The 26,672-nt window shown below is 52.1% G+C and overlaps 1 protein-coding gene across 1 annotated transcript in view; it reads left to right on the plus strand.

The window, feature by feature from the left end:
• The window catches only part of CLPB (caseinolytic mitochondrial matrix peptidase chaperone subunit B), a gene marked incomplete at its 5' end in the record, with an annotated part of 119,828 nt that overhangs the window by 40,311 nt on the left and 52,845 nt on the right, over positions 1–26,672 (plus strand). Inside the window, one exon of the mRNA XM_040334040.1 lies at positions 4,233–4,347. Within this exon, the coding sequence (XP_040189974.1) occupies positions 4,233–4,347 (115 nt within the window). The remainder of the gene's footprint in view (positions 1–4,232; positions 4,348–26,672) is intronic.

Genomic DNA, 26,672 nt, shown 5'->3' on the forward strand with positions numbered 1-26,672 from the left:
ATTAGCTCCTTGCTCCTCCCCCAGAACTACAAGTCCCCCATGAGGCCATTGCAAGGCTGACAGTTACAAGCCTGACTCCTCCCACAGGCAGAGGCATGATGGGACTTGTAGTTTTCACAACAGCTGGAGGGCCGCCAGTTTGACACGCCATCCCTGGCTGTGGCCCATATGCAAATTCCGCCTGCCTGTGAACGCCCACTTCTCCAGACTGACACCCGCCCACCAGTACAATTTGATATTTGCATAACTCCTCCCACTGGTTGCATCAGGTCTGAGAGTAGTACTGAGGACGGGGGGGGGGGGGGTTATGCTGGGATGTACCAGGGGGGCGGGGCCCGTCTATTAAGGGCACACGGGCGTGGCCCCCTCTATCCATTGCCGCCTCCTGTTTTTTTTTAAGCGTTGATTAGAGCCAAAGGCTCTAATAGGCTTCAAAATAGGGTGAGCGATGAGCCCGCCCAGGTGTGTTACAATGAATGAATATGTTGTCGTAACACTGATCCTCCTCCGGGTTTTGACACCCGTTGCCCAATTGGCTGAAAGGACAGGCGATCCTATTGGACGTCCTAGGAGGAGGGGAGGAGCTGGAAGCTGCCGATTGGAGGAGAGGACACTAAGCCGCTGCTCGCCACCCGCCTAGATGGGGTAAGTCCTGAAGACTGGCAAGCAAACAGCGAGGGGGGGGTGCCGCCGTCCGCTCGAGGGGGGGGTGGTTGTTTGCCGCTCCCCCTCCCCCCCCAAAAAAAAACCACCAGCCACCACTGCTATGTACAAATCTGCCTGCATTGCATAGAGAAGCACAGGGGCCCAGTGATGACATCTCTGAGAGGAAAGAGGTATGAGATGAAAAATGGAAACATTTTATTTACAAATTAGAATCACAGCACCCGACCCCCCCAGAGTACTCCTCTCAGGAGCCCCCGGGCCCCCCAGAGTACTCCTCTCAGGAGCCCCCGGGCCCCCCAGAGTACTCCTCTCAGGAGCCCCCGGGCCCCCCAGAGTACTCCTCTCGGGAGCCCCCGGGCCCCCCAGAGTACTTTTCTCAGGAGCCCGCAGGCCCCCCAGAGTACTCCTTTTAGGAGCCCCCGGGCCCCCCCAGTACTCCTCTCAGGAGCCCTCAGGCCCCCAGTACTCCTGAGAGAAGTACTGACTGGTCGCCTAATCTGAAGGAACACCAGCAATTCCCTTTACCGTAAGAACAATCCTAGCCGCTCATACCCTTGCTAAAGTCACGTGTGTAGTGACGCAACGCGTCTGGATGCGCTTGGTGACCGGAAGTCCCTGCATATGACGTTGGTTTTTCTGTCTGCCGTTTTTTGCAGTTTTTATTGTTATCGCTTATCTTTAATAATTGTGTGCTTACTGCGGCTGAGTGTGGGGCGTACCAAGATGGCCGCAACGGAACTTCATTGCTGTTGCAAGATTTGACGGGTCGCCTAATCTGACGGAACACCAGCAATTCCCTTTCCCTGCCTATGGAGATTTTTAAATAAGTTTGGCGCCATTCCACGAGCAGGCGCAATATTAAAGGGTGACATGTTGGGTATCTATTTACTCGGCGTAACTTTTTTTTTTTTCTGTTAAATTTTTTGTAAAAAATAAGTACGTTTTCTTCTTCAATTACGGGCACTGATATGGCTGCACTGGTGGCACTGATGAGCACTGATAGGCGGCGCTGATGAGCACTGATAGGCAGCGCTGGTATGCGGCACTGATGGGCACTCATAGGCGGCACTGATGGGCACTTATGTGTGGCACTGGTGAGCACTGATAAGTGGGCATGGATGGGCACTAAGAGGTAGCACTGATGGACACTGAGGGGTGGCACTGATACTGATGGTGGCATTGCTGGGCATGACTTTTTTTTTTATTTCCAATTTTCGAAATTCCTGAATTTTCCGAAATTTCGGAAATTCAGAAATTGAATAATTCGGAGATACCTGCTGTCAGCTGCTGGAGAGACCAGCTTTCACCATCTGGAGATACTTGCTGTCAGCTGCTGGAGAGACCTGCTTTCAGCTGCTGGAGATACTTGCTGTCAGCTGCTGGAGAGACCAGCTTTCAGCTGCTGGAGAGACCAGCTTTGAGCTTCTGGAGAAGACCAGCTTTGAGCTTCTGGAGAAGACCAGCTTTGAGCTGCTGGAGAGACCAGCTTTGAGCTCTAGGAGAGACCAGCTTTGCGCTGCTGGAGAGACCTGCTTTGCGCTGCTGGAGAGACCAGCTTTGAGCTGCTGCAGAGACCAGCTTTGAGCTGCTGGAGAGACCAGCTTTGAGCTGCTGGAGAGACCAGCTTTGAGCTGCTGGAGAGACCAGCTTTGAGCTGCTGGAGAGACCAGCTTTGAGCTGCTGGAGAGACCAGCTTTGCGCTGCTGGAGAGACCAGCTTTGCGCTGCTGGAGAGACCAGCTTTGAGCTGCTGGAGAGACCAGCTTTGAGCTGCTGCAGAGACCAGCTTTGAGCTGCTGGAGAGACCAGCTTTGAGCTGCTGGAGAGACCAGCTTTGAGCTGCTGGAGAGACCAGCTTTGAGCTGCTGGAGAGACCAGCTTTGAGCTGCTGGAGAGACCAGCTTTGAGCTGCTGGAGAGACCAGCTTTGCGCTGCTGGAGAGACCAGCTTTGCGCTGCTGGAGAGACCAGCTTTGCGCTCCTGGAGAGACCAGCTTTGAGCTGCTGGAGAGACCAGCTTTGAGCTGCTGGAGAGACCAGCTTTGAGCTGCTGGAGAGACCAGCTTTGAGCTTCTGGAGAGACCAGCTTTGAGCTTCTGGAGAGACCAGCTTTGAGCTTCTGGAGAGACCAGCTTTGAGCTGCTGGAGAGACCAGCTTTGAGCTGCTGGAGAGACCAGCTTTGCGCTGCTGGGGAGACCAGCTTTGAGCTCTAGGAGAGACCAGCTTTGAGCTGCTGGAGAGACCAGCTTTGCGCTGCTGGAGAGACCAGCTTTGAGCTTCTGGAGAGACCAGCTTTGAGCTTCTGGAGAGACCAGCTTTGAGCTTCTGGAGAGACCAGCTTTGAGCTGCTGGAGAGACCAGCTTTGCGCTGCTGGAGAGACCAGCTTTGAGCTTCTGGAGAGACCAGCTTTGAGCTTCTGGAGAGACCAGCTTTGAGCTTCTGGAGAGACCAGCTTTGAGCTTCTGGAGAGACCAGCTTTGCGCTGCTGGAGAGACCAGCTTTGCGCTGCTGGAGAGACCAGCTTTGAGCTGCTGGAGAGACCAGCTTTGCGCTGCTGGAGAGACCAGCTTTGAGCTTCTGGAGAGACCAGCTTTGAGCTTCTGGAGAGACCAGCTTTGAGCTTCTGGAGAGACCAGCTTTGAGCTTCTGGAGAGACCAGCTTTGCGCTGCTGGAGAGACCAGCTTTGCGCTGCTGGAGAGACCAGCTTTGAGCTGCTGGAGAGACCAGCTTTGCGCTGCTGGAGAGACCAGCTTTGAGCTCCTGGAGAGACCAGCTTTGAGCTGCTGGAGAGACCAGCTTTGAGCTGCTGGAGAGACCAGCTTTGAGCTGCTGGAGAGACCAGCTTTGAGCTTCTGGAGAGACCAGCTTTGAGCTGCTGGAGAGACCAGCTTTGAGCTGCTGGAGAGACCAGCTTTGCGCTGCTGGGGAGACCAGCTTTGAGCTCTAGGAGAGACCAGCTTTGAGCTGCTGGAGAGACCAGCTTTGCGCTGCTGGAGAGACCAGCTTTGAGCTTCTGGAGAGACCAGCTTTGAGCTTCTGGAGAGACCAGCTTTGAGCTTCTGGAGAGACCAGCTTTGCGCTGCTGGAGAGACCAGCTTTGAGCTTCTGGAGAGACCAGCTTTGCGCTGCTGGAGAGACCAGCTTTGAGCTGCTGGAGAGACCAGCTTTGCGCTGCTGGAGAGACCAGCTTTCAGCTGCTGGAGAAAAAGGTTGTCATTTGTCGTACCTCACCAATACCCCTCCCTTTTATAGCTGCCCCCCCCCCCCAGTGTTCTGGGGCCCCACTATAAGAGGACTGGTGGTCCCCCTATGTCAGCAGCCCTGGGTGTCAGTCTGGAGGAGCGGGCGATCACATGCGGGCTGTATTTGCAAGCGGGCTATCCCAGGTAACGCCCACATGTGATGCTGAGCCTCCAGGAGCCAATGAATGAAAAGGGGTGAGCTAGGGACAGTCAGGCTGGGGAGGAAAGAGCTAGATGACGCTGGACGTCCTCCAGCCAGGAAAGGAGGCATGGCTGGCGTTGCCAGGACTGTCTGACCATCTCCCGTTTTTTTTCCTTTTCAGTTCCAGGTGGAGCAGAAGAAAAGGGCCGTTGAGGAACGGAGGCGCTTCCCTCTGGAGCAGCGTCTGAAGGAGCACATTGTGGGTCAGGAGGGCGCCATCGCCACCGTGGCTGCAGGTAACACCGCACTGCCCTTCATGGGGGTGCATCTTAAAGAAGAACTCCGCTAAGCTGTCCTGGCGTCTCACGTGGCGCTGCAATGAGATCGTTATTTTGAATTTTGTGATCTTGATATACCTGATGGTACGATATATACAGGGCCTTGAAAAAGTATTCATACCCCATCACATGTTGTCACGTTACAACCAAAAACGTAAATGTATTTTATTGGGATTTTATGTGAGAGACACAAAGTGTCACATAATTGTGAGAGGAAAACGGGTAATACGGCCACCCAGGTGTACTTCAGGTAATGCAGGAAGAGCTTCAATGACCCACGGATCCGTGAGGGAAGGGAAATGATAAATGATACAAATAAATATGTGAAAAGTGTGGGGGGGGGGAGGGACATTTGTATTTTATTCTGATACCCCTAACTAAAACTAAGTAGACTACCTGTGTGTCATTTAATCTCAGTATAAATACAGCTGTTCTGTGAAGCCCTCAGAGGTTTGTTAGAGAACCTTAGCGAACAAACAGCATCACGAAGGCCGAGGAACACACCAGACAGGTCAGGGATAAAGTTGTGGAGAAGTATAAAGCAGGGTTAGGTTATAATAAAAAAATCTCCCAAGCTTTGAAGATCTCACGGAGCTTCTGTTCAATCCATCATCGGAAAATGAAAAGAGTACGGCGCAACCGCAAACCTACCAAGACACGGCCGTCCATCTAAACTGATCGGGCCGGGCAAGGAGAGCGTTCATCAGAGAAGCAGCCAAGAGGTATCCATGGTAACTCTGGAGGAGCTGCACAGCTCAGGGGGGGAGAATCTGTCCACAGGACAACTATTAGTGGTCTCTTCACAACTCTGCCCTTTATGGAAGAGTGACAAGAAGAAAGACATTGGAGAAAGAAAGACATAAGAAGTTCTGTTTGCAGTTTGTGAGAAGCCATGTGGGGGAGGGGACACAGCAAACATGTGGAAGAAGGTGCTCTGGTCACATGACACCAAAATTCAACTTTGTGTGTGGGGAAAACTAAGACTATACATCACCCTGAACACACCATCCCCACCGTGAAACATGGTGGTGGCAGCATCATGTGATGGGGATGCTTTTCTTCAGCAGGGACAGGGAAGCTGGTCAGAGTTGATGGGAAGATGGATGGAGACAAATACAGGACAATCTTAGAAGAAAACCTGTTAGGCCCCGTACTCACGACCAAACATGTCTGCTGAAACTGGTCCGCAGACCAGTTTCAGCAGACATGTTTGGCCGTGTGTTGGCCCGAGCGGACCATTTTCGGGCGGATCGGACAGGTTTCCAGCGGACAACTGTTTCCCGGACTTGTTTTAAAACAGTCCGCTGGAAACCTGTCCGCCCGGACATGTACGGTCGTCTGTACAGACCTACCGTACATGTCCTGCCGCCCGCATCCCTCGCATGCGTCGAATGACTTCGACGCATGCGTGGAAGCATTTTTAAGGCGGCCCGCCCACGTCGCCGCGTCATTGTCGCGGCGACACCGCGTCATCGACGCGGCGACACCGCGGACACGCCCCGCGTAATGTTTACGCGCGGGCTTCTGTTCGATGGTGTGTATAGCCATCGAACAGAAGTCCCCGGGCAGTCCCCGGCCAGACATGTCCGATGGAAACGGTCTGCAGACCGTTTTCATCGGACATGTCCTGCCGTGAGTACAAGGCCTTAGAGTCTCCAAGAGACTTGAGACCGGGGGGGGGGGGGAGGGGGTTCACCTTCCAGCAGGACAACAACCCTAAAGTACAGCCAGAGCTACAATGGAATGGTTTACATCAAAGCCTATTCATGTGTTAGAATGGCCCAGTCACAGTCCAGACCTAAATCCCATTGAGAATCTGTGGACAAGAGTTGAAAATTGCTGATCACAGACGCTCTCCATCCAATATGACCGTCCTTGAGATATTTTACAAAGAAGAAGAATGGAGGAGAAATGTCCCTCTCTAGATGGGAAAAGCTGGTAGAGACACCCCCAAAAAGACTTGTAGAGAAAGGGGGTTCTACAAAGTATTGACTCCGGGGGGCGCCATACAAATGCCCCTCCCCCCCGCACTTTTCACATATTTATTTGTATCATTTTCCTTCCCTCACAGATCCGTGGGTCATTGAAGCTCGTCCTGCATTACCTGAAGTACACCTGGGTGGCCGTATTACCCGTTTTCCACTTCACAATTATGTGACACTTTGTGTCTCTCACATAAAATCCTAATAAAATACATTTACGTTTTTTTGGTTGTAACATGACAACATGTGGGAGATTTCAAGGGGTATGAATACTTTTTCAAGGCACCGTATGTATTATCATGTATCCGATCGTATGCTGTATGTATCGTGTATCCGATCGTATGATATTTGTATCGTCATGTATCCAATTGTATGCTGTATGTATCATTGTGTATCCGATCGTATGCTGTATGTATCATTGTGTATCCGATCGTATGATGTATGTATCATAATGTGTCCAATCGTTTTGCTTTAATGCGTGTGACGATCGTTATATTTATTATTTAACCCCTTTTAAGCTCTCGCCTCTCTACTCCCCCCTATGGACCAGAACAGTTTTTACATGTCCTCCACGGGTTCCTTTATTCTGCAAAATTGCCTCCCCAGCTTCCCACCCCCCCCTCTAAGTTTGCTTTGAAAAAAAAAAACTGTGCGATACGCCGTCATTGACGCATCGGCGCCGCTGTCATCCAATCGCACACCGACGGCTGCGTTCTAGCCTTGTTTCTTGGATTAACCCTTTCCATACTGCCCTAAGTCTGCTGTCTGCGTCCCTCCCTGGTGCTGTTTCCATTTGTGGGGGGGGGGGGGCGGCGCTGATGTCGCTCCTGTTATGGTTCTATTGGCGCTCGGCAGCCAATAGGAAGCCTGGCGCTGACATCACTCCTGTTATGGTTCTATTGGCGCTCGGCAGCCAATAGGAAGCCTGGCGCTAAATCATTATCAACAACATGATTAAATAAACAGCAAATTCATCCATAATATATAGTAATAATATGTAACAAAATACACTCTAAAAAAAAAACGTGCGACAATTCGTAAGATTCTTTACCACTTCAGCCCCCCGGACCATTTTGCAGGTTAAGGACCCGGCCCCTTTTTGCGATTCGTCGCTGCGTCGCTTTAACTGACAATCGTGCGGTCGTGCGGCGTGGCTCCCAAACAAAATTGGCGTCTATCCCCCCCCACAAATAGAGCTTTCTTTTGGTGGTATTTGATCACCTCTGCGGTTTTTATTTTTTGCGCTATAAACAAAAATGGAGCGACAATTTTGAAAAAAATTCAATATCTTTTACTTTTTGTTATAATAAATATTCCCCAAAAAATATCGCGGACTAGGCTGAAGCCGCGGCCTCGCCTAAAAACTCCAGACCGCAGCTCCACAAGATCAGCGGGCATGAGTTTTTAGGCGAGGCCGCGGTGTCCGTCCTATTACATGGCGTCTGGCCTCATGGACTAGGCTGAAGCCGCACGGCCTCGCCTAAAAACTTCTGCCCGCAGCTCCTCAGGACCGGCATGGTGTCAGCACCGGTCCTGGATAAGCGGAGGCCTGGAGTTTTTAGGCGAGGCCGCGCGGACTAGGCTGAAGCTGCGGTCTCACTTTAAAACTTCTGCCCGCAGCTCCGTCCTATTACACGGCATCCGGCCTCACGGACTAGGCTGAAGCCGCGGCCTCGCTTTAAAACTCCTGCCCGCAGCTCCTCAGGACCGGCGCGGTTTTAGCGCCGGTCCTGGGGAGCGGCGGGCAGGAGTTTTTAGGCAATGCTTCGGCCTAGTCCGCGGCGTCCGGCCTCGCCTTTAAACTCCTGCCCGCAGCTCCTCAGGACCAGCACGGTGTCAGCGCCGGTCCTGGGGAGCGGCGGGCAGGAGTTTTTAGGCGAGGCTGCGGCGTCCGTCCTAGTACACGGCGTCCGGCCTCGCGGGCTAGGCTGAAGCTGCGGTCTCACTTTAAAACTCCTGCTCGCAGCTCCTCAGGACCGGCGCGGTGTCAGCACCGATCCTGGATGAGCGGCGGGCAGGAGTTTTTAGGCGAGGCCGTCCGGCCTCGTGGACTAGGCCAAAGCCGCGCCCTCGCTTTAAAACTCCTGCCCGCAGTTACTCAGGTGTCAGCACCGGTCCTGAGGACCAGCGGGCAGGAGTTTTTAGGCGAGGCCGTGGCTTCGGCCTAGTCCGTGGCGTCTGGCCTCGCTGACTAGGCTGAAGCCGCGGCCTTGCCTTAAATCTCCTGCCCGCAGCTCCTCAGTACCAGCGCGGTGTCAGTGCCGGTCCTGCTGAGCGGCGGGCAGGAGTTTTTTATGCAAAGCCACGGCCTTGCCTAAAAACTTCTGCCCGCAGCTCCACAGGACCAGCGGGCAGGAGTTTTTAGGCGAGGCCGCGGGTTCGGCCTAGTCCGCGGCGTCCGGCCTCGCCTCAAGAAAAAAACTCCTGCCCGCAGCTCCTCAGGAATCGATTTGACCTCGCAACTCGATTCACGATTCAAATCGATTTTTTCCCCGGCCCTAATATATATGTATATAGCTGTACTGCCCGAGGACCTGAGCTGTAGTCTGCAGGACATTGGAGCAAAGCTAATACAGCGGGGGAACTTTACAGAGCCCTCGTAAAAAAAAATCTCCAGATCCCCGCGGTGGCCAATTCCACGGATTTCTAAATATAGGGCATTTCCTCATCCAGCGCGGCCGAGGCTCTCCGGGGCGCCATTTTGTGGCTTGGTGATTACTCACTGAGGTGCCATGAAGATGTCTGAATCTATCGCAGGTCGCCGGTGACACTACGTGGTGTCTGCAAGACTTCAACACCCGCGATGTGGACCCGTAGGGGCCCCCGAAAGAGCTGGACAGCAGGGCCCACCAAACAGATGGAAAAGGTTTCTAGATTCAGATTTGTTTATATACACTAAATTACCAAAAGTATTGGGACGCCGGCCTTTACACGCACATGAACTTTAATGGCATCCCAGTCTTAGTCCGTAGGGTTCAATATTGAGTTGGCCCCGCCCTTTGTAGCTTCACCTCTTCTGGGAAGGCCGTCCACAAGGTTTAGGAGGGTGTCTATGGGGATGTTTGATCATTCTTGGTATGCTGACACCTTAAGAGTTCCCTTCACTGGAACTTAGGGGCCAAGCCCAACCCCTGAAAAACAACCCAACACCATAATCCCCCCCCTTTCCCCCCACGCCATAATCCCCCCCTCCCCCCACACCATAATCCCCAACATTTAGTAGAGGGACATTGAGAATGGAAAGATATTTCGGAGGTTCCTCTGTGTTGGGAAAGGCTGTCGTAGAGAGTGCCATGAGATCTCTGCTACCATAGATAGTGTCATGAGCGCTTCGTGTTCTCATAAAGAGTGCTGGGAGGTCTCTGTTACCACATAAATGCCTCGAGAATGTCATGCTTTCATAAAGAGTGCCATGAAGACTCCATAATACTATAGAGAGGGTCATGAGGACTCCATGTTATCATAGAGTGCTAGGAGGACTCTGTTACCTCATAAAACTCTATTCCATGGGGACCTCACATTACCGTGGAGTGTGCTATGAGGACACCATGTTACTATAGAGTGCTATGAGGGCTCCTTGTTACTATAGAGAGTGTTAGGAGGGCTCCATGGTACCATAGAGTGCTATGAGGGCTCCTTGTTACTATAGAGAGTGCTGGGAGGGCTCCATGGTACCATAGAGGGCTATGAGGGCTCCTTGTTACTATAGAGAGTGCTAGCAGGGCTCCATGGTACCACAGAGTGCTATGAGGGCTCTATGGTACCATAGAGTGCTATGAGGGTTCCTTGTTACTATAGAGAGTGCTAGGAGGGCTCCATAGTATCATAGAGTGCTATGAGGGCTCCATGATACCATAGAGTGCTATAAGGGCTCCATGGTACCATAGAGTGCTATAAGGGCTCCTTGTTACTATAGAGAGTGCTAGCAGGGCTCCATGGTACCATAGAGTGCTATGAGGGTTCCTTGTTACTATAGAGAGTGCTATGAGGGCTCCATGGTACTATAGAGTGCTATAAGGGCTCCTTGTTACTATAGAGAGTGCTAGGAGGGCTCCATGGTACCATAGAGTGCTATGAGGGTTCCTAGAGAGTGCAGGGAGGGCTCGATGGTACCATAGAGTGCTATGAGGGTTCCTTGTTACTATAGAGAGTGCTAAGAGGGCTTGATGGTACCATAGAGTGCTATAAGGGCTCCTTGTTACTATAGAGTGCTATGAGGGTTCCTTGTTACTATAGAGAGTGCTATGAGGGTTCCTTGTTACTATAGAGTGTTAGGAGGGCTCTATGGTACTATAGAGTGCTATGAGGGCTCCTTGTTACTATAGAGAGTAGGGTTGTCCCGATACCACTTTTTTAGGACCGAGTACAAGTACCGATACTTTTTTTTCAAGTAGTCGCCGATACCGAATACCGATACTTTTTTTAAATGTGACCCCAAATGCAGCCATGTCCCCCCCATATGCAGCCATGTCCCCCACATATGCAGCCATGTCCCTCTAGCCATGTCCCTCACATATGCAGCCATGTCCCTCTAGCCATGTCCCTCACATATGCAGCCATGTCCCTCTAGCCATGTCCCTCACATATGCAGCCATGTCCCTCTAGCCATGTCCCTCACATATGCAGCCATGTCCCTCTAGCCATGTCCCTCACATATGCAGCCATGTCCCTCACATATGCAGCAATGTCCCTCTAGCCATGTCCCTCACATATGCAGCAATGTCCCTCTAGCCATGTCCCTCGATGCGGCGGCGCGATGCGGCGGCAGCGGCGGGGGGGGGAAAGGGGGGGGAAGTATTCTATTTAGGTATCGGGGGTATTTGCGCGAGTACGAGTACTCCCGCAAATACTCGGTATCGGTCCCGATACCGATACTGGTATCGGTATCTGGACAACCCTAATAGAGAGTGCTAGGAGGGCTCCATGGTACCATAGAGTGCTATGAGGGCTTCATGGTACCATAGAGTGCTATGAGGGCTTCATGGTACCATAGAGTGCTATGAGGGTTCCTTGTTACTATAGAGAGTGCTAAGAGGGCTCGGTGGTACCATAGAGTGCTAGGAGGGCTCCATGGTACCATAGAGTGCTAAGAGGGCTCCATGGTATCATAGAGTGCTATGAGGGTTCCTTGTTACTATAGAGAGTGCTGGGAGGGCGTGATGGTAGCATAGAGTGCTAAAGGGCTCCTTTGTTACTATAGAGAGTGCTATAAGGGCTCCTTGTTACTATAGAGAGTGTTAGGAGGGCTCCATGGTACCATAGAGTGCTATAAGGGCTCCTTGTTACTATAGAGAGTGCTAGGAGGGCTCCATGGTACCATAGAGTGCTATGAGGGTTCCTAGAGAGTGCAGGGAGGGCTCGATGGTACCATAGAGTGCTATGAGGGTTCCTTGTTACTATAGAGAGTGCTAAGAGGGCTTGATGGTACCATAGAGTGCTATAAGGGCTCCTTGTTACTATAGAGTGCTATGAGGGTTCCTTGTTACTATAGAGAGTGCTATGAGGGTTCCTTGTTACTATAGAGTGTTAGGAGGGCTCTATGGTACTATAGAGTGCTATGAGGGCTCCTTGTTACTATAGAGAGTAGGGTTGTCCCGATACCACTTTTTTAGGACCGAGTACAAGTACCGATACTTTTTTTCAAGTAGTCGCCGATACCGAATACCGATACTTTTTTTAAATGTGACCCCAAATGCAGCCATGTCCCCCCCATATGCAGCCATGTCCCCCACATATGCAGCCATGTCCCTCTAGCCATGTCCCTCACATATGCAGCCATGTCCCTCTAGCCATGTCCCTCACATATGCAGCCATGTCCCTCTAGCCATGTCCCTCACATATGCAGCCATGTCCCTCTAGCCATGTCCCTCACATATGCAGCCATGTCCCTCTAGCCATGTCCCTCACATATGCAGCCATGTCCCTCACATATGCAGCAATGTCCCTCTAGCCATGTCCCTCACATATGCAGCAATGTCCCTCTAGCCATGTCCCTCGATGCGGCGGCGCGATGCGGCGGCAGCGGCGGGGGGGGGGAAAGGGGGGGGGAAGTATTCTATTTAGGTATCGGGGGTATTTGCGCGAGTACGAGTACTCCCGCAAATACTCGGTATCGGTCCCGATACCGATACTGGTATCGGTATCTGGACAACCCTAATAGAGAGTGCTAGGAGGGCTCCATGGTACCATAGAGTGCTATGAGGGCTTCATGGTACCATAGAGTGCTATGAGGGCTTCATGGTACCATAGAGTGCTATGAGGGTTCCTTGTTACTATAGAGAGTGCTAAGAGGGCTCGGTGGTACCATAGAGTGCTAGGAGGGCTCCATGGTACCATAGAGTGCTAAGAGGGCTCCATGGTATCATAGAGTGCTATGAGGGTTCCTTGTTACTATAGAGAGTGCTGGGAGGGCGTGATGGTAGCATAGAGTGCTAAAGGGCTCCTTTGTTACTATAGAGAGTGCTATAAGGGCTCCTTGTTACTATAGAGAGTGTTAGGAGGGCTCCATGGTACCATAGAGTGCTATAAGGGCTCCTTGTTACTATAGAGAGTGCTAGGAGGGCTCCATGGTACCATAGAGTGCTAGGAGGGCTCCTTTCTACTATAGAGAATGCTATGAGGACCCCATGTTACCATAGAGAGTTCTGGGAGGAAAACTCCACCCTGTATTATAAAACTGTGCTCCAGCGACTTTGTCTAGGCAGAGGTGATGTCATCAGTCTACTGCAGTTGGGTGAAAGCATTTCCTCAGTCTCCCCTCCCCCAGAGATCAGACGGCAACATTGTAACTTTGTACCAAGTCACAAAGTGAGAGGCTGCAGCAGGGGTCTGATCTGTGTCCGACATTTAGGAACACAGGCACCATTATTTATGATTGTGTCATCTCTGAACCGGCATCTCAGTCCCAGGAAGTAGATGGTTACCTTGTGTGATGCCTGAATAAACTTGGTGCTGTCCTGCTAGAGAGGAAAGTAGATGAAGACCTTGTCAGGGGTAGTACTGACCGATGCAATGGTGGGGTATAATAGTGGAGTACTGATGCCTCCTCCACCATGGTGGGGTATGATAGTGGAGTACTGATGCCCCCTCCACCATGCTGGGGTATAATAGTGGAGTACTGATGCCCCATCCACCATAGTGGGGTATAATAGTGGAGTACTGATGCCCCCCGCCATGGTGGGGTATAATAGTGGAATACTGATGCCCCATGCCATGGTGGGGTATAATAATGGAATACTGATGCCCCATGCCATGGTGGGGTATAATAGTGGAGTACTGATGCCCCCCGCCATGGTGGGGTATAATAGTGGAGTACTGATGCCCCCTCCACCATGGTGGGGTATAATAGTGGAGTACTGATGCCCCCCCGCCATGGTGGGGTATAATAGTGGAGTACTGATGCCCCCTGCCATGGTGGGGTATAATAGTGGAGTAATGATGCGCCCCCTGCCATGGTGGGGTATAATAGTGGAGTAATGATGCGCCCCCTGCCATGCTGGGGTATAATAGTGGAGTACTGATGCCCCCCGCCATGGTGGGGTATAATAATGGAATACTGATGCCCATGCCATGGTGGGGTATAATAATGGAGTACTGATGCCCCCCCCCAGCCATAGTGGGGTATAATAATGGAGTATTGATGCCCCGTGCCATACTGGGGTATAATAGTGGAATACTGATGCCCCCCCCTGCCATGGTGGGGTATAATAGTGGAGTACTGATGCCCCCTCCACCATGGTGGGGTATAATAGTGGAATATTGATGCCCCCTCCACCATTGTGGGGTATAATAGTGGAGCACTGATGCCCCCTTCACAATGGTGGGGTATAATAGTGGAGCACTGATGCCCCCTTCACAATGGTGGGGTATAATAGTGGAGCACTGATGCCCCATGCCATGGTGGGGTATAATAGTGGAATACTGATGCCCCCTCCACCATGGTGGGGTATAATAGTGGAGCACTGATGCCCCCTCCACCATGATGGGGTATAATAGTGGAGTACTGATGCCCCCTCCACCATGGTGGGGTATAATAGTGGGGCACTGATGCCCCCTCCACCATGGTGGGGTATAATAGTGGAGTACTGATGCCCCCTCCACCATGGTGGGGTATAATAGTGGGGCACTGATGCCCCCTCCACCATGGTCGGGTATAATAGTGGAGTACTGATGCCCCCTCCACCATGGTGGGGTATAATAGTGGGGCACTGATGCCCCCTCCACCATGGTGGGGTATAATAGTGGAGTACTGATGCCCCCTCCACCATGGTGGGGTATAATAGTGGGGCACTGATGCCCCCTCCACCATGGTCGGGTATAATAGTGGAGTACTGATGCCCCCTCCACCATGGTGGGGTATAATAGTGGAGTACGGATGCCCCCTCCACCATGGTGGGGTATAATAGTGGAGTACTGATGCCCCCCCCCCCGCCATAGTGGGGTATAATAATGGAGTATTGATGCTCCTTGCCATACTGGGGTATAATAGTGGAATACTGATGCCCCCTCCACCATTGTGGGGTATAATAGTGGATTACTGTTGCCCCCCGCCATAGTGGGGTATAATAGAGTACTGATGCTCCCTCGCCAAGGTGGGGTATAATAGTGGAGTACTGATGCCCCCTCCACCGTGGTGGGGTATAATAGTGGAGTACTGATGCCCCCCCGCCATGGAGGGGTATAATAGTGGAATACTAATGCCCCCCCCCCCGCCATAGTGGGGTATAATGGAGTACTGATGCCCCCGCCATGGAGGGGTATAATAGTGGAGTACTGATGCCCCCTCCACCATGGTGGGGTATAATAGTGGAATATTGATGCCCCCTCCACCATTGTGGGGTATAATAGTGGAGCACTGATGCCCCCTTCACAATGGTGGGGTATAATAGTGGAGCACTGATGCCCCCTTCACAATGGTGGGGTATAATAGTGGAGCACTGATGCCCCATGCCATGGTGGGGTATAATAGTGGAATACTGATGCCCCCTCCACCATGGTGGGGTATAATAGTGGAGCACTGATGCCCCCTCCACCATGATGGGGTATAATAGTGGAGTACTGAGGCCCCCCACCATGGTGGGGTATAATAGTGGCGCACTGATGCCCCCTCCACCATGGTGGGGTATAATAGTGGAGTACTGATGCCCCCTCCACCATGGTGGGGTATAATAGTGGGGCACTGATGCCCCCTCCACCATGGTGGGGTATAATAGTGGAGTACTGATGCCCCCTCCACCATGGTGGGGTATAATAGTGGAGTACTGATGCCCCCTCCACCATGGTGGGGTATAATAGTGGGGCACTGATGCCCCCTCCACCATGGTCGGGTATAATAGTGGAGTACTGATGCCCCCTCCACCATGGTGGGGTATAATAGTGGAGTACTGATGCCCCCTCCACCATGGTGGGGTATAATAGTGGGGCACTGATGCCCCCTCCACCATGGTCGGGTATAATAGTGGAGTACTGATGCCCCCTCCACCATGGTGGGGTATAATAGTGGAGTACTGATGCCCCCTCCACCATGGTGGGGTATAATAGTGGGGCACTGATGCCCCCTCCACCATGGTGGGGTATAATAGTGGAATACTGATGCCCCCTCCACCATGGTGGGGTATAATAGTGGAGTACTGATGCCCCCTCCACCATGGTGGGGTATAATAGTGGGGCACTGATGCCCCCTCCACCATGGTCGGGTATAATAGTGGAGTACTGATGCCCCCTCCACCATGGTGGGGTATAATAGTGGAGTACGGATGCCCCCTCCACCATGGTGGGGTATAATAGTGGAGTACTGATGCCCCCCCCCGCCATAGTGGGGTATAATAATGGAGTATTGATGCTCCTTGCCATACTGGGGTATAATAGTGGAATACTGATGCCCCCTCCACCATTGTGGGGTATAATAGTGGATTACTGTTGCCCCCCGCCATAGTGGGGTATAATAGAGTACTGATGCTCCCTCGCCAAGGTGGGGTATAATAGTGGAGTACTGATGCCCCCTCCACCGTGGTGGGGTATAATAGTGGAGTACTGATGCCCCCCCGCCATGGAGGGGTATAATAGTGGAATACTAATGCCCCCCCCCCGCCATAGTGGGGTATAATGGAGTACTGATGCCCCCGCCATGGTAGGATATAATAATGGAGTACTGTTGCCCCATCCACCATGGTGGGGTATAATAGTGGGGCACTGATGCCCCCCCTGCCATGGTGGGGTATAATATTTGAGTACTGACGCTCCATGGATTGTATCTCCATGGCGTTGGCTCGCCTCCTCGGCCGGTTGGGTGCCCGCAGGCGGTGTTGGGTAATTGGTGTGGCGTGATGAATGTTGCGTGTCTGCGTGTGACACGGGGTGGTGTCTCTGTACATTAGACCTGCTCTCTTTATGGGCCCCCTGATTGAATTATGGGAAACGTGCCTGAGATCCCCCCATCCCCTCCCCCCCCCCCCCCCCACCGCCAGCCGCGGGATGGTCGGCGCTCTCCGCGCCCGTTGTGCTTCCGTCTCGGCTAAGTGGAAGGGACGGAATTTTCATTTAGCGATCCGTTGTGCTGGTGGCCCTGCAGCTGTCCTCTGTGCGCGCGGGGTGGGGGGTGCAGTTAACCCCCTCGCAGTGCGCTGCCTCTTGATTGGCTGAGAACAGCCGCCTGTGCATGGCGATTGGGTGTGTCTACACCGTCTGACCCGTCCTTCTTCTTTTTTATTCTTCTTTTTTATTCAATTGTTTTTTACATTTTCAGTGAAGATCATGTGGAAGCAGTGGTCTCTCCGACACAATCCCTTGCCGAGTGTGGCTTATAGCTCTACAATCAGTGAACATCATGATCCGTGTGTGGAAGCAGTGGTCTCTCCGACACGCCCCCCTTGCCGAGTGCGGCTTATAGCTCTACAATCGGTGACGATCATGATCCGTGTGGGGAAGCAGTGGTCTCTCCGACACGCCCCCCTTGCTGAGTGTGGCTTATAGCGCTACAATCGGTGACGATCATGACCCGTGTGTGGAAGCATCCTCCCTCCCCCAGGCATCTCCATACCAAGCCAGGGAGAGGACCCGATCGCCTCCGCCACTACCGACGGCTCCAGTAAGCTGCGGAGGGATCCAGAGCGCGGCGGGAGGGAGCCGCCGCCGATTAAAAGTGATATCGCGGCGAATCCGCCGCAGAGACCACTTATAGCTTATGAAGAGGATACCGGGGGGTTATGGTAGCTGCTGCCATAACTACGATGCTCCTCTTCAAAGTACCCGACGTCTAACGACGGCAGGCGGGGTCTGTAATTTGCTAACAACCGATGACTCATCAGCTGTCAGCGGGTTTCCCCACTGACAGCGGAGTGTAAAAAAAGAAATGAAAAGAAAACCGCAACGCCAAAATCCATACCAGACCCCTATCCGAGCGATGCAGCCTGGCAGGTCAGGAAAGCGGAGGACGAGAGAGCCCCCCCCCCCACCCAAAGCACCATGTTGATGTGGACAAGGGCCTCTTCCCCACAACCCTGGCCGGTGGTTGTCGGGGGTCTGCGGATGGAGGGGCTTATTGGAAACAAAAACGTAAAAAATAAAAAATCCTCCGGTCTGACAGCTCTTAAATTATGTGAGATCATAGACCGAGGGCGTGCTGGGTCAATGAAGTCGTAAGGGGTGGTGCCAATTTAAAGGGACGTCATCGGGTGGCTCCGCCCCTTTGTTTTTTCAACCACTTTCCATACCGCGCCTATTCTGGCACTTCTCTCCTCCGTGTAAAAATCATGGCCCAGATTCTCGCAGATTCGCGTAAAAAACGGCGGGCGTAACGTATCTAATTTTACGTTACGCCGCAGCAAGTTTTTCATGCAAGTGCTTTATTCACAAAGCACTTGCCTGTAAAGTTGCGGCGGCGTAGCGTAAAACACCCGGCGGAATTCAAATTCGGCGGGTAGGGGGCGTGTTTCATTTAAATGAAGCGCGTCCCCTCGCTGAACAAACTGCGCATGCGCCGTCCCTAAAATTTCCCGGCGTGCATTGCGCTAAATGACGTCGCAAGGACGTCATTGGTTTTGACGTGGACGTAAATTACGTCCAGCACCATTCACGGACGACTTACGCAAACAACTTTTCAGGCAAGTGCTTTGGGAATAAAGCACTTGCCTGAAAAACTTGCGGCGGCGTAATGTAAATGAGATACGTTACGCCCGCCCTTTTTTGCGCGATTCTACCGTACGAGAATCTGGGCCATGATTTTATTTTTTATTTTACTTAATTTTTAAAAAATTTACACTTTTTTTTAAACATTTTTTATTTATTTTCTTGATCACTTTTGTTCCTATTACAAGGAGTGTAAACATCCCTTGTAATAGGAATAGTGTGTGACAGGTCCTCTTTATGGAGAGATGCGGCGGAGTCAATAAGTCCCCACATCTCTCCTCCAGGCTGGAAAGCATGAGATTGGGGGGAAAAAAAAATCACGATCTCATACTTTTTTTTTTTACTAATAATCAGCGATATTTATCGTGACTGCGACATTACGGCGGACACATCGGACACTTTTGACGCCCATTTTTGGGACCATTGGCATTTTTATAAAAATGCACTGATTACTGTAAAAATGTCACTGGCAGTGAAGGGGGTTAACCTGTACGGGTTAAGTGTGGGAGTGCTTCTAACTGTTAGGGGGGCGTGGCTTGCCGTGACACATCACTGCTCACTGTTCCCCCGATGAGAGGGAGCATTCGATCGGTGACGTGTCACTAGGCAGAACGGGGGGAGATGTTATGCTGAAAGGGGTTAAGTGTGTCCTAGGGAGTGCTTCTAACTGTTAGGGGGCGTGGCTTGCCGAGACACGTCACTGCTCCCCGATGAGAGGGAGCATTCGATCAGTGACGTGTCACTAGGCAGAACGGGGGAGATGTTATGTTATGCTGAAAAGGGGTTAAGTGTGTCCTAGGGAGTGCTTCTAACTTAGGGGCGTGGCTTGCCGTGACACATCACTGATCGCTGTTCCCCCCGATGAGAGGGAGCATTCAATCAGTGACGTGTCACTAGGCAGAACGGGGAGATGTTATGTTTACACTGACATCCCCCCCCCGTTCTTCAGCTCTGTGACCTGGAGTCCGCGGGCGCGGTCAAGGAGCTTGCGGCACGGTCGCGTGGTCACGTGACCACATGGCGGCAAATTTAAAGGGGACGTATTTGTACGCCCATTTGCCTGTGAACGGGGCGGGCCTTATTAACAAAGAAAGCTCCCGAGATCCCGATCATCGGTGGGAGCCGCCAACAAAAAGTTCCTCTACCGAAGAACGCCCGTCCCCCCGTCCCCCCAGTGTACCATGTGACGGTGTTCAGGCGCAGCGATTGGCCTCCTCCCTGCCGCGGAGCGCTGGATTGTGAACGTCGCTGCAAGTATTTCTTACAGCGGTTGGCAGCCTTGTGGGTGCAGAGAGAGTGGGGGGGGGAGGGGAAAGATCGCGGTGGGGACGGGTGGAGTTGGACGTCTCTCAGGAACGGTCAGTGAGCCGGTTGGCCAATCCCGAGAAAGAGGGAGATCCATTTCCATTCTGGTGTTGTGTACATAGAGAGAGCGCCAACATCTGGAGGGAACGTCACGTGAGCAGATGGCTCCGGGGCGAGACCCGTATGAGAAGAGTCTCTCGTGACCTCTGACCTGGTATGGCCGACACTCAGGTATCTCAGCTGACATTCTTCTCACTGATCACCAATGTAAGGAACATTCTTCTCACTGATCACCAATGCAAGGAACATTCTTCCCACTGATCACCAATGTAAGGGACATTCTTCCCACTGATCACCAATGTAAGGAACATTCTTCCCACTGATCACCAATGTAAGGGACATTCTTCTCACTGATCACCAATGTAAGGAACATTCTTCTCACTGATCACCAATGTAAGGAACATTCTTCTCACTGATCACCAATGTAAGGGACATTCTTCCCACTGATCACCAATGTAAGGGACATTCTTCCCACTGATCACCAATGTAAGGGACATTCTTCCCACTGATCACCAATGTAAGGGACATTCTTCTCACTGATCACCAATGTAAGGGACATTCTTCTCACTGATCACCAATGTAAGGGACATTCTTCCCACTGATCACCAATGTAAGGAACATTCTTCTCACTGATCACCAATGTAAGGGACATTCTTCTCACTGATCACCAATGTAAGGGACATTCTTCCCACTGATCACCAATGTAAGGGACATTCTTCTCACTGATCACCAATGTAAGGAACATTCTTCCCACTGATCACCAATGTAAGGAGCATTCTTCTCACTGATCACCAATGTAAGGGACATTCTTCTCACTGATCACCAATGTAAGGGACATTCTTCCCACTGATCACCAATGTAAGGGACATTCTTCTCACTGATCACCAATGTAAGGGACATTCTTCCCACTGATCACCAATGTAAGGGACATTCTTCCCACTGATCACCAATGTAAGGGACATTCTTCTCACTGATCACCAATGTAAGGAACATTCTTCCCACTGATCACCAATGTAAGGAACATTCTTCCCACTGATCACCAATGTAAGGAACATTCTTCTCACTGATCACCAATGTAAGGGACATTCTTCCCACTGACCACCAATGTAAGGGACATTCTTCCCACTGACCACCAATGTAAGGGACATTCTTCTCACTGATCACCAATGTAAGGAACATTCTTCTCACTGATCACCAATGTAAGGAACATTCTTCTCACTGATCACCAATGTAAGGGACATTCTTCTCACTGATCACCAATGTAAGGGACATTCTTCTCACTGATCACCAATGTAAGGGACATTCTTCTCACTGATCACCAATGTAAGGGACATTCTTCCCACTGATCACCAATGTAAGGGACATTCTTCTCACTGATCACCAATGTAAGGAACATTCTTCTCACTGATCACCAATGTAAGGGACATTCTTCCCACTGATCACCAATGTAAGGAGCATTCTTCCCACTGATCACCAATGTAAGGGACATTCTTCCCACTGATCACCAATGTAAGGGACATTCTTCTCACTGATCACCAATGTAAGGAACATTCTTCCCACTGACCACCAATGTAAGGGACATTCTTCTCACTGATCACCAATGTAAGGAACATTCTTCTCACTGATCACCAATGTAAGGGACATTCTTCTCACTGATCACCAATGTAAGGGACATTCTTCTCACTGATCACCAATGTAAGGGACATTCTTCTCACTGATCACCAATGTAAGGGACATTCTTCCCACTGATCACCAATGTAAGGGACATTCTTCTCACTGATCACCAATGTAAGGAACATTCTTCTCACTGATCACCAATGTAAGGGACATTCTTCCCACTGATCACCAATGTAAGGGACATTCTTCTCACTGATCACCAATGTAAGGGACATTCTTCCCACTGATCACCAATGTAAGGGACATTCTTCTCACTGATCACCAATGTAAGGAACATTCTTCTCACTGATCACCAATGTAAGGGACATTCTTCCCACTGATCACCAATGTAAGGAGCATTCTTCCCACTGATCACCAATGTAAGGGACATTCTTCCCACTGATCACCAATGTAAGGGACATTCTTCTCACTGATCACCAATGTAAGGAACATTCTTCCCACTGATCACCAATGTAAGGGACATTCTTCTCACTGATCACCAATGTAAGGGACATTCTTCTCACTGATCACCAATGTAAGGGACATTCTTCTCACTGATCACCAATGTAAGGGACATTCTTCCCACTGATCACCAATGTAAGGAACATTCTTCTCACTGATCACCAATGTAAGGGACATTCTTCTCACTGATCACCAATGTAAGGGACATTCTTCTCACTGATCACCAATGTAAGGGACATTCTTCTCACTGATCACCAATGTAAGGGACATTCTTCTCACTGATCACCAATGTAAGGAACATTCTTCTCACTGATCACCAATGTAAGGAACATTCTTCTCACCGATCACCAATGTAAGGGACATTCTTCCCACCGATCACCAATGTAAGGAACATTCTTCCCACTGATCACCAATGTAAGGGACATTCTTCCCACCGATCACCAATGTAAGGAACATTCTTCCCACTGATCACCAATGTAAGGAACATTCTTCCCACCGATCACCAATGTAAGGAACATTCTTCCCACTGATCACCAATGTAAGGAACATTCTTCCCACTGATCACCAATGTAAGGAACATTCTTTCCACTGATCACCAATGTAAGGAGCATTCTTCCCACTGATCACCAATCAGCCAATCAGGAGGGGTTTTCCCTCGCGGGGCATGCTGGGGGAGGGTACTTCTGGAGCAGACGCCATTAGGCTCAGCCCAGTTCTTGTTCCGGGTGTGGTGCCCACCTTCGTGGTGACCACACATCACAGGCCCCCGGCGATATGGCCTACCAGGCCGGGGGGGGGGGGGGCACGTGTTACACGGTGTTCTTGGTTCCGGGACCAACTTGGCCCGGGACAACTGAAGCTATGGATGGGCCCCAGTAATCGACTGGGTCCCCAATTCTGAGGAGATCCCAAGCGAGACAGCTGTTCGGTGGGGAGTCCGTCTGAGGAGCACCAATGAGAGGCTGGCGGTCCAACAGGGCCTAGACAATCCGCCGGGGATCGAGGTAACCGAACACTGATGGGGTGGAAGTTAGCCACTTGTCAGTCGGGAACCTAATTGAAACTACCTGAACGAGATCCAGGCCCTTAGAAGTCTACTGAGGAGAACAGTCTCCATATCCTAAGTTCTGAGGCCAGGTCTGTGGCAGACCCCTGTTCCTCCCAAAGGTTCCGAGTGACACCCTGGCTGCCAGGTCGGTGTGAGAGGCCTGTCCAGGTACACTATACCCACTCCGGGTGCAGTGGCGACTAAATTAAAGTATCGTTGGAAGCAGGATTGTTTCCGTTGAATGAATGAATGAATGAAAACTTATATAGCGCAGCACATACGAACTTAATCGCCTCTGGGCGCTTCACAATCGCCTCTCCATTGCTGTTAGGCCTGAATCTGCAAATTCTCCTCCTTGCCCATCTTTCATCTATCTACCTCAAGTTTATTGTTTGCCGTATTGGGCAAGAATAAAAGCACAAGGAAGACACCCTGCTGTTTGGACATTCCATCATTGCTGCTCTCGTCATCATCTACCCCTAGACGCTCACAGAGGTAACACGCCATCCCTATTCTAACCAGCGGCTCCTTCGGGGGTGAGCGCTACACGTGGGGGCTCGTCCGGGATAGGCTGTTGCCTCTAACAACAGAACTGTGAGATTTTATTTTTCGCCATTGAGAGTTGGGAATTGTCGTGGTGTTGGACTGTGCAGTGAGGAAGGAGTTACTTCAGGGAATAAAAGTCTGGGCGCACGTGCAGCGGAGAGACGTGTGCCTGCAACGTGCCCAGACAAGAACTTCAAGTGGGAGGAGTTACCCACCCCTGCGTGAGACGTAGGGCGAAGTTTGGCGCCAAACCAGCAGAGTGATATTGCCCGCCCAGGAGAGAGAGACCCGTGCAACATGTCTGTTCCCCCGATGCCGTTTGAGAGATTGCGACCTCCGAGTACTTGTACTGTGGCAAATGCTCCCGATGCTTCATCCAATACTTGTACTCTCGGCGGTGATCAGTGCGTGGGGAAGTTACAAGCACCGATCACCGCTGATTTTATATCCCCTTCTTTCTTTTGGGGATGAGGCGTGCCTGCACGTGCGTGAGGGATAAGGCGGGCCCGCACCTGCACAGTGGAAAAAAAAAGTGCACCAGTATATGCGTGGGAATAAGATCTGCCTGCACGTGCACGGGGGATAAGGCCTATCTGCACATGCACAGGGGATAAGGCATGCCTGCGGGGGGTAGGGCGGTCCTGCAGGTGCACAGGACATAAGGCAGGCCTTTATGTGCGCTGGGTTAAGGCATGCCTGCATGTGCGCAGCGATAAGTTGCGCCTGTACATGTGTGGGAATAAGACATGCGTGGGGGGATAATGTGGGTGTGTAAGGGATGAGGCAGGCCTTTAGGTGTATGGAGGGATACGGCAGGCCCTTTATGTGAGCGGGGGATAAGGCGGGCCTTCATGTGCGCGAGGGAATAAGGCGCGCCTGCACGTGCGCAGGGATAAGGCGTGCCTGTACGTGCATGGGAAAAAAACATGCCTGTATGTACGTGGGAGATGAGGCATGCCTGCATGGGCGTGAGGAATATGGCGTGCCTGCAGGTGCACGGGGGGCTGAGGCGGGCCTGCAAATGTGCGGGGGATAAGGCGTGCCTGCATGCAGGGGGATGCTTCCTCCTCCTCCTACAAAGTTACAATGTACAGTCTGATCACTGGGGGAGGGGAGACTGAGGAAATGCCTCCTCCTGCCTGCAGCAGACTAATGATATCATCTCAGCTTGATTGAACCCTTTGCTTACTATGCCGTTTCTGAACTTGGTAGGGAAGCGGTTGGAGTATATCAGCGCTGTAAACCGTTTTCGCACAAGTCGCCCGTCTTGTAAAAGAATCGTCCCGGATAACGCAAACCCCGAGACGCGATGATCGCGCCCCCCCTCCTGAAAATGAATAGATGTGATAACGGCACATTTATTACCCTCACAAACTGTCCGGGACGATCGCTCTCCCGCGCCGCCTGATAACTGCCGCGCTATTGATTTGTGTAAAACAATCCGGAGAATTTATCCGTTCAATAGAAGCGCCGAAGGGCCCGCGCCGCCCGTCCCCCCATACAAATGGAGGAAATAAAAGCCGCTCCGCTCTCCCCCTGCGGGTATCGGGGGGGGGGGGGATTGTTTCCTTTGTCTTGCAGGGAGCAGAAAAAACAACATCGCCGTCTGGAAGAGCGCTGACAACACTGAGGAGATGACACTTTGTATCTACAATGTTGTGTAGTGAGTGTACGGGGGGGGGGGGGGGGGAGAGTGTACAGGGGGGGGTGTACGGGGGGGGGGGGGAGTGTGCAGGGGGGGGGAGTGTACAGCTTGTATAACAAATCACTCAACACACAGCCATTAATCTGAGGACACCCCTAAGTGAAAATGTCCAAATTGGGCCCAATTAGCCCTTTTCCCTCCCCCGGTGTCATGTGACTCGTTAGTGTTACAAGGTCTCAGGTGTGAATGGGGAGCAGGTGTGTTCAGGGGCGTACCTAGAGCATTTGGCTCCTGGGGGCGATCCTATATCTGGCACCCCTCCTTCACTGATCACGCCTGTGCGCACTCAGCCCCCCTCACACCTGTAGACACTCGGCTCCCCCCCCCCCCCCCCCGTGCACACACACCTATACACACCTGTACACACTTAGCTGCCCCTACATGTACACACTCAGATGCCCCCCCCCCCCCCCCGCACACCTGTACACACTCAGCTGGCCCCCACCTGTATACACTCAGCTGCCCACCCCCCCCGCGCACACACCTGTACACACTCAGCTGGCCCCCACCTGTATACACTCAGCTGCCCACCCCCCACACACCTGTACACACTCTGCTTGCCCCCTACACACCTGTATACACTCAGCTGCCCCCACCTTTACACACTAAGCTTCCCCCCCCAAACACACACAACTGTACACGCTCAGCTGTCCCACCTCCACCTGTACACGCTCAGCTGCCCCACCTCCACCTGTACACGCTCAGCTGCCCCACCTCCACCTGTACATGCTCAGCTGCCCCACCTCCACCTGTACACGCTCAGCTGCCCCACCTCCACCTGTACACGCTCAGCTGCCCCACCTCCACCTGTATGCACTCAGCTGCCCCACACACACACACCTGTACGCACTCAGCTGCCCCACCTCCACCTGTATGCACTCAGCTGCCCCACACACACACACCTGTACGCACTCAGCTGCCCCACCTCCACCTGTACGCACTCAGCTGCCCCACCTCCACCTGTACGCACTCAGCTGCCCCACCTCCACCTGTACGCACTCAGCTGCCCCACCTCCACCTGTATGCACTCAGCTGCCCCACCTCCACCTGTACGCACTCAGCTGCCCCACCTCCACCTGTACGCACTCAGCTGCCCCACCTCCACCTGTACACGCTCAGCTGCCCCACCTCCACCTGTATGCACTCAGCTGCCCCACACACACACACCTGTACGCACTCAGCTGCCCCACCTCCACCTGTACACGCTCAGCTGCCCCACCTCCACCTGTACACGCTCAGCTGCCCCACCTCCACCTGTACACGCTCAGCTGCCCCACCTCCACCTGTATGCACTCAGCTGCCCCACACACACACACCTGTACGCACTCAGCTGCCCCACCTCCACCTGTACGCACTCAGCTGCCCCACCTCCACCTGTACGCACTCAGCTGCC

This window comes from Rana temporaria (assembly GCF_905171775.1).
Source record: "Rana temporaria chromosome 2 unlocalized genomic scaffold, aRanTem1.1 chr2aa, whole genome shotgun sequence".
NCBI lineage: Eukaryota > Metazoa > Chordata > Amphibia > Anura > Ranidae > Rana > Rana temporaria.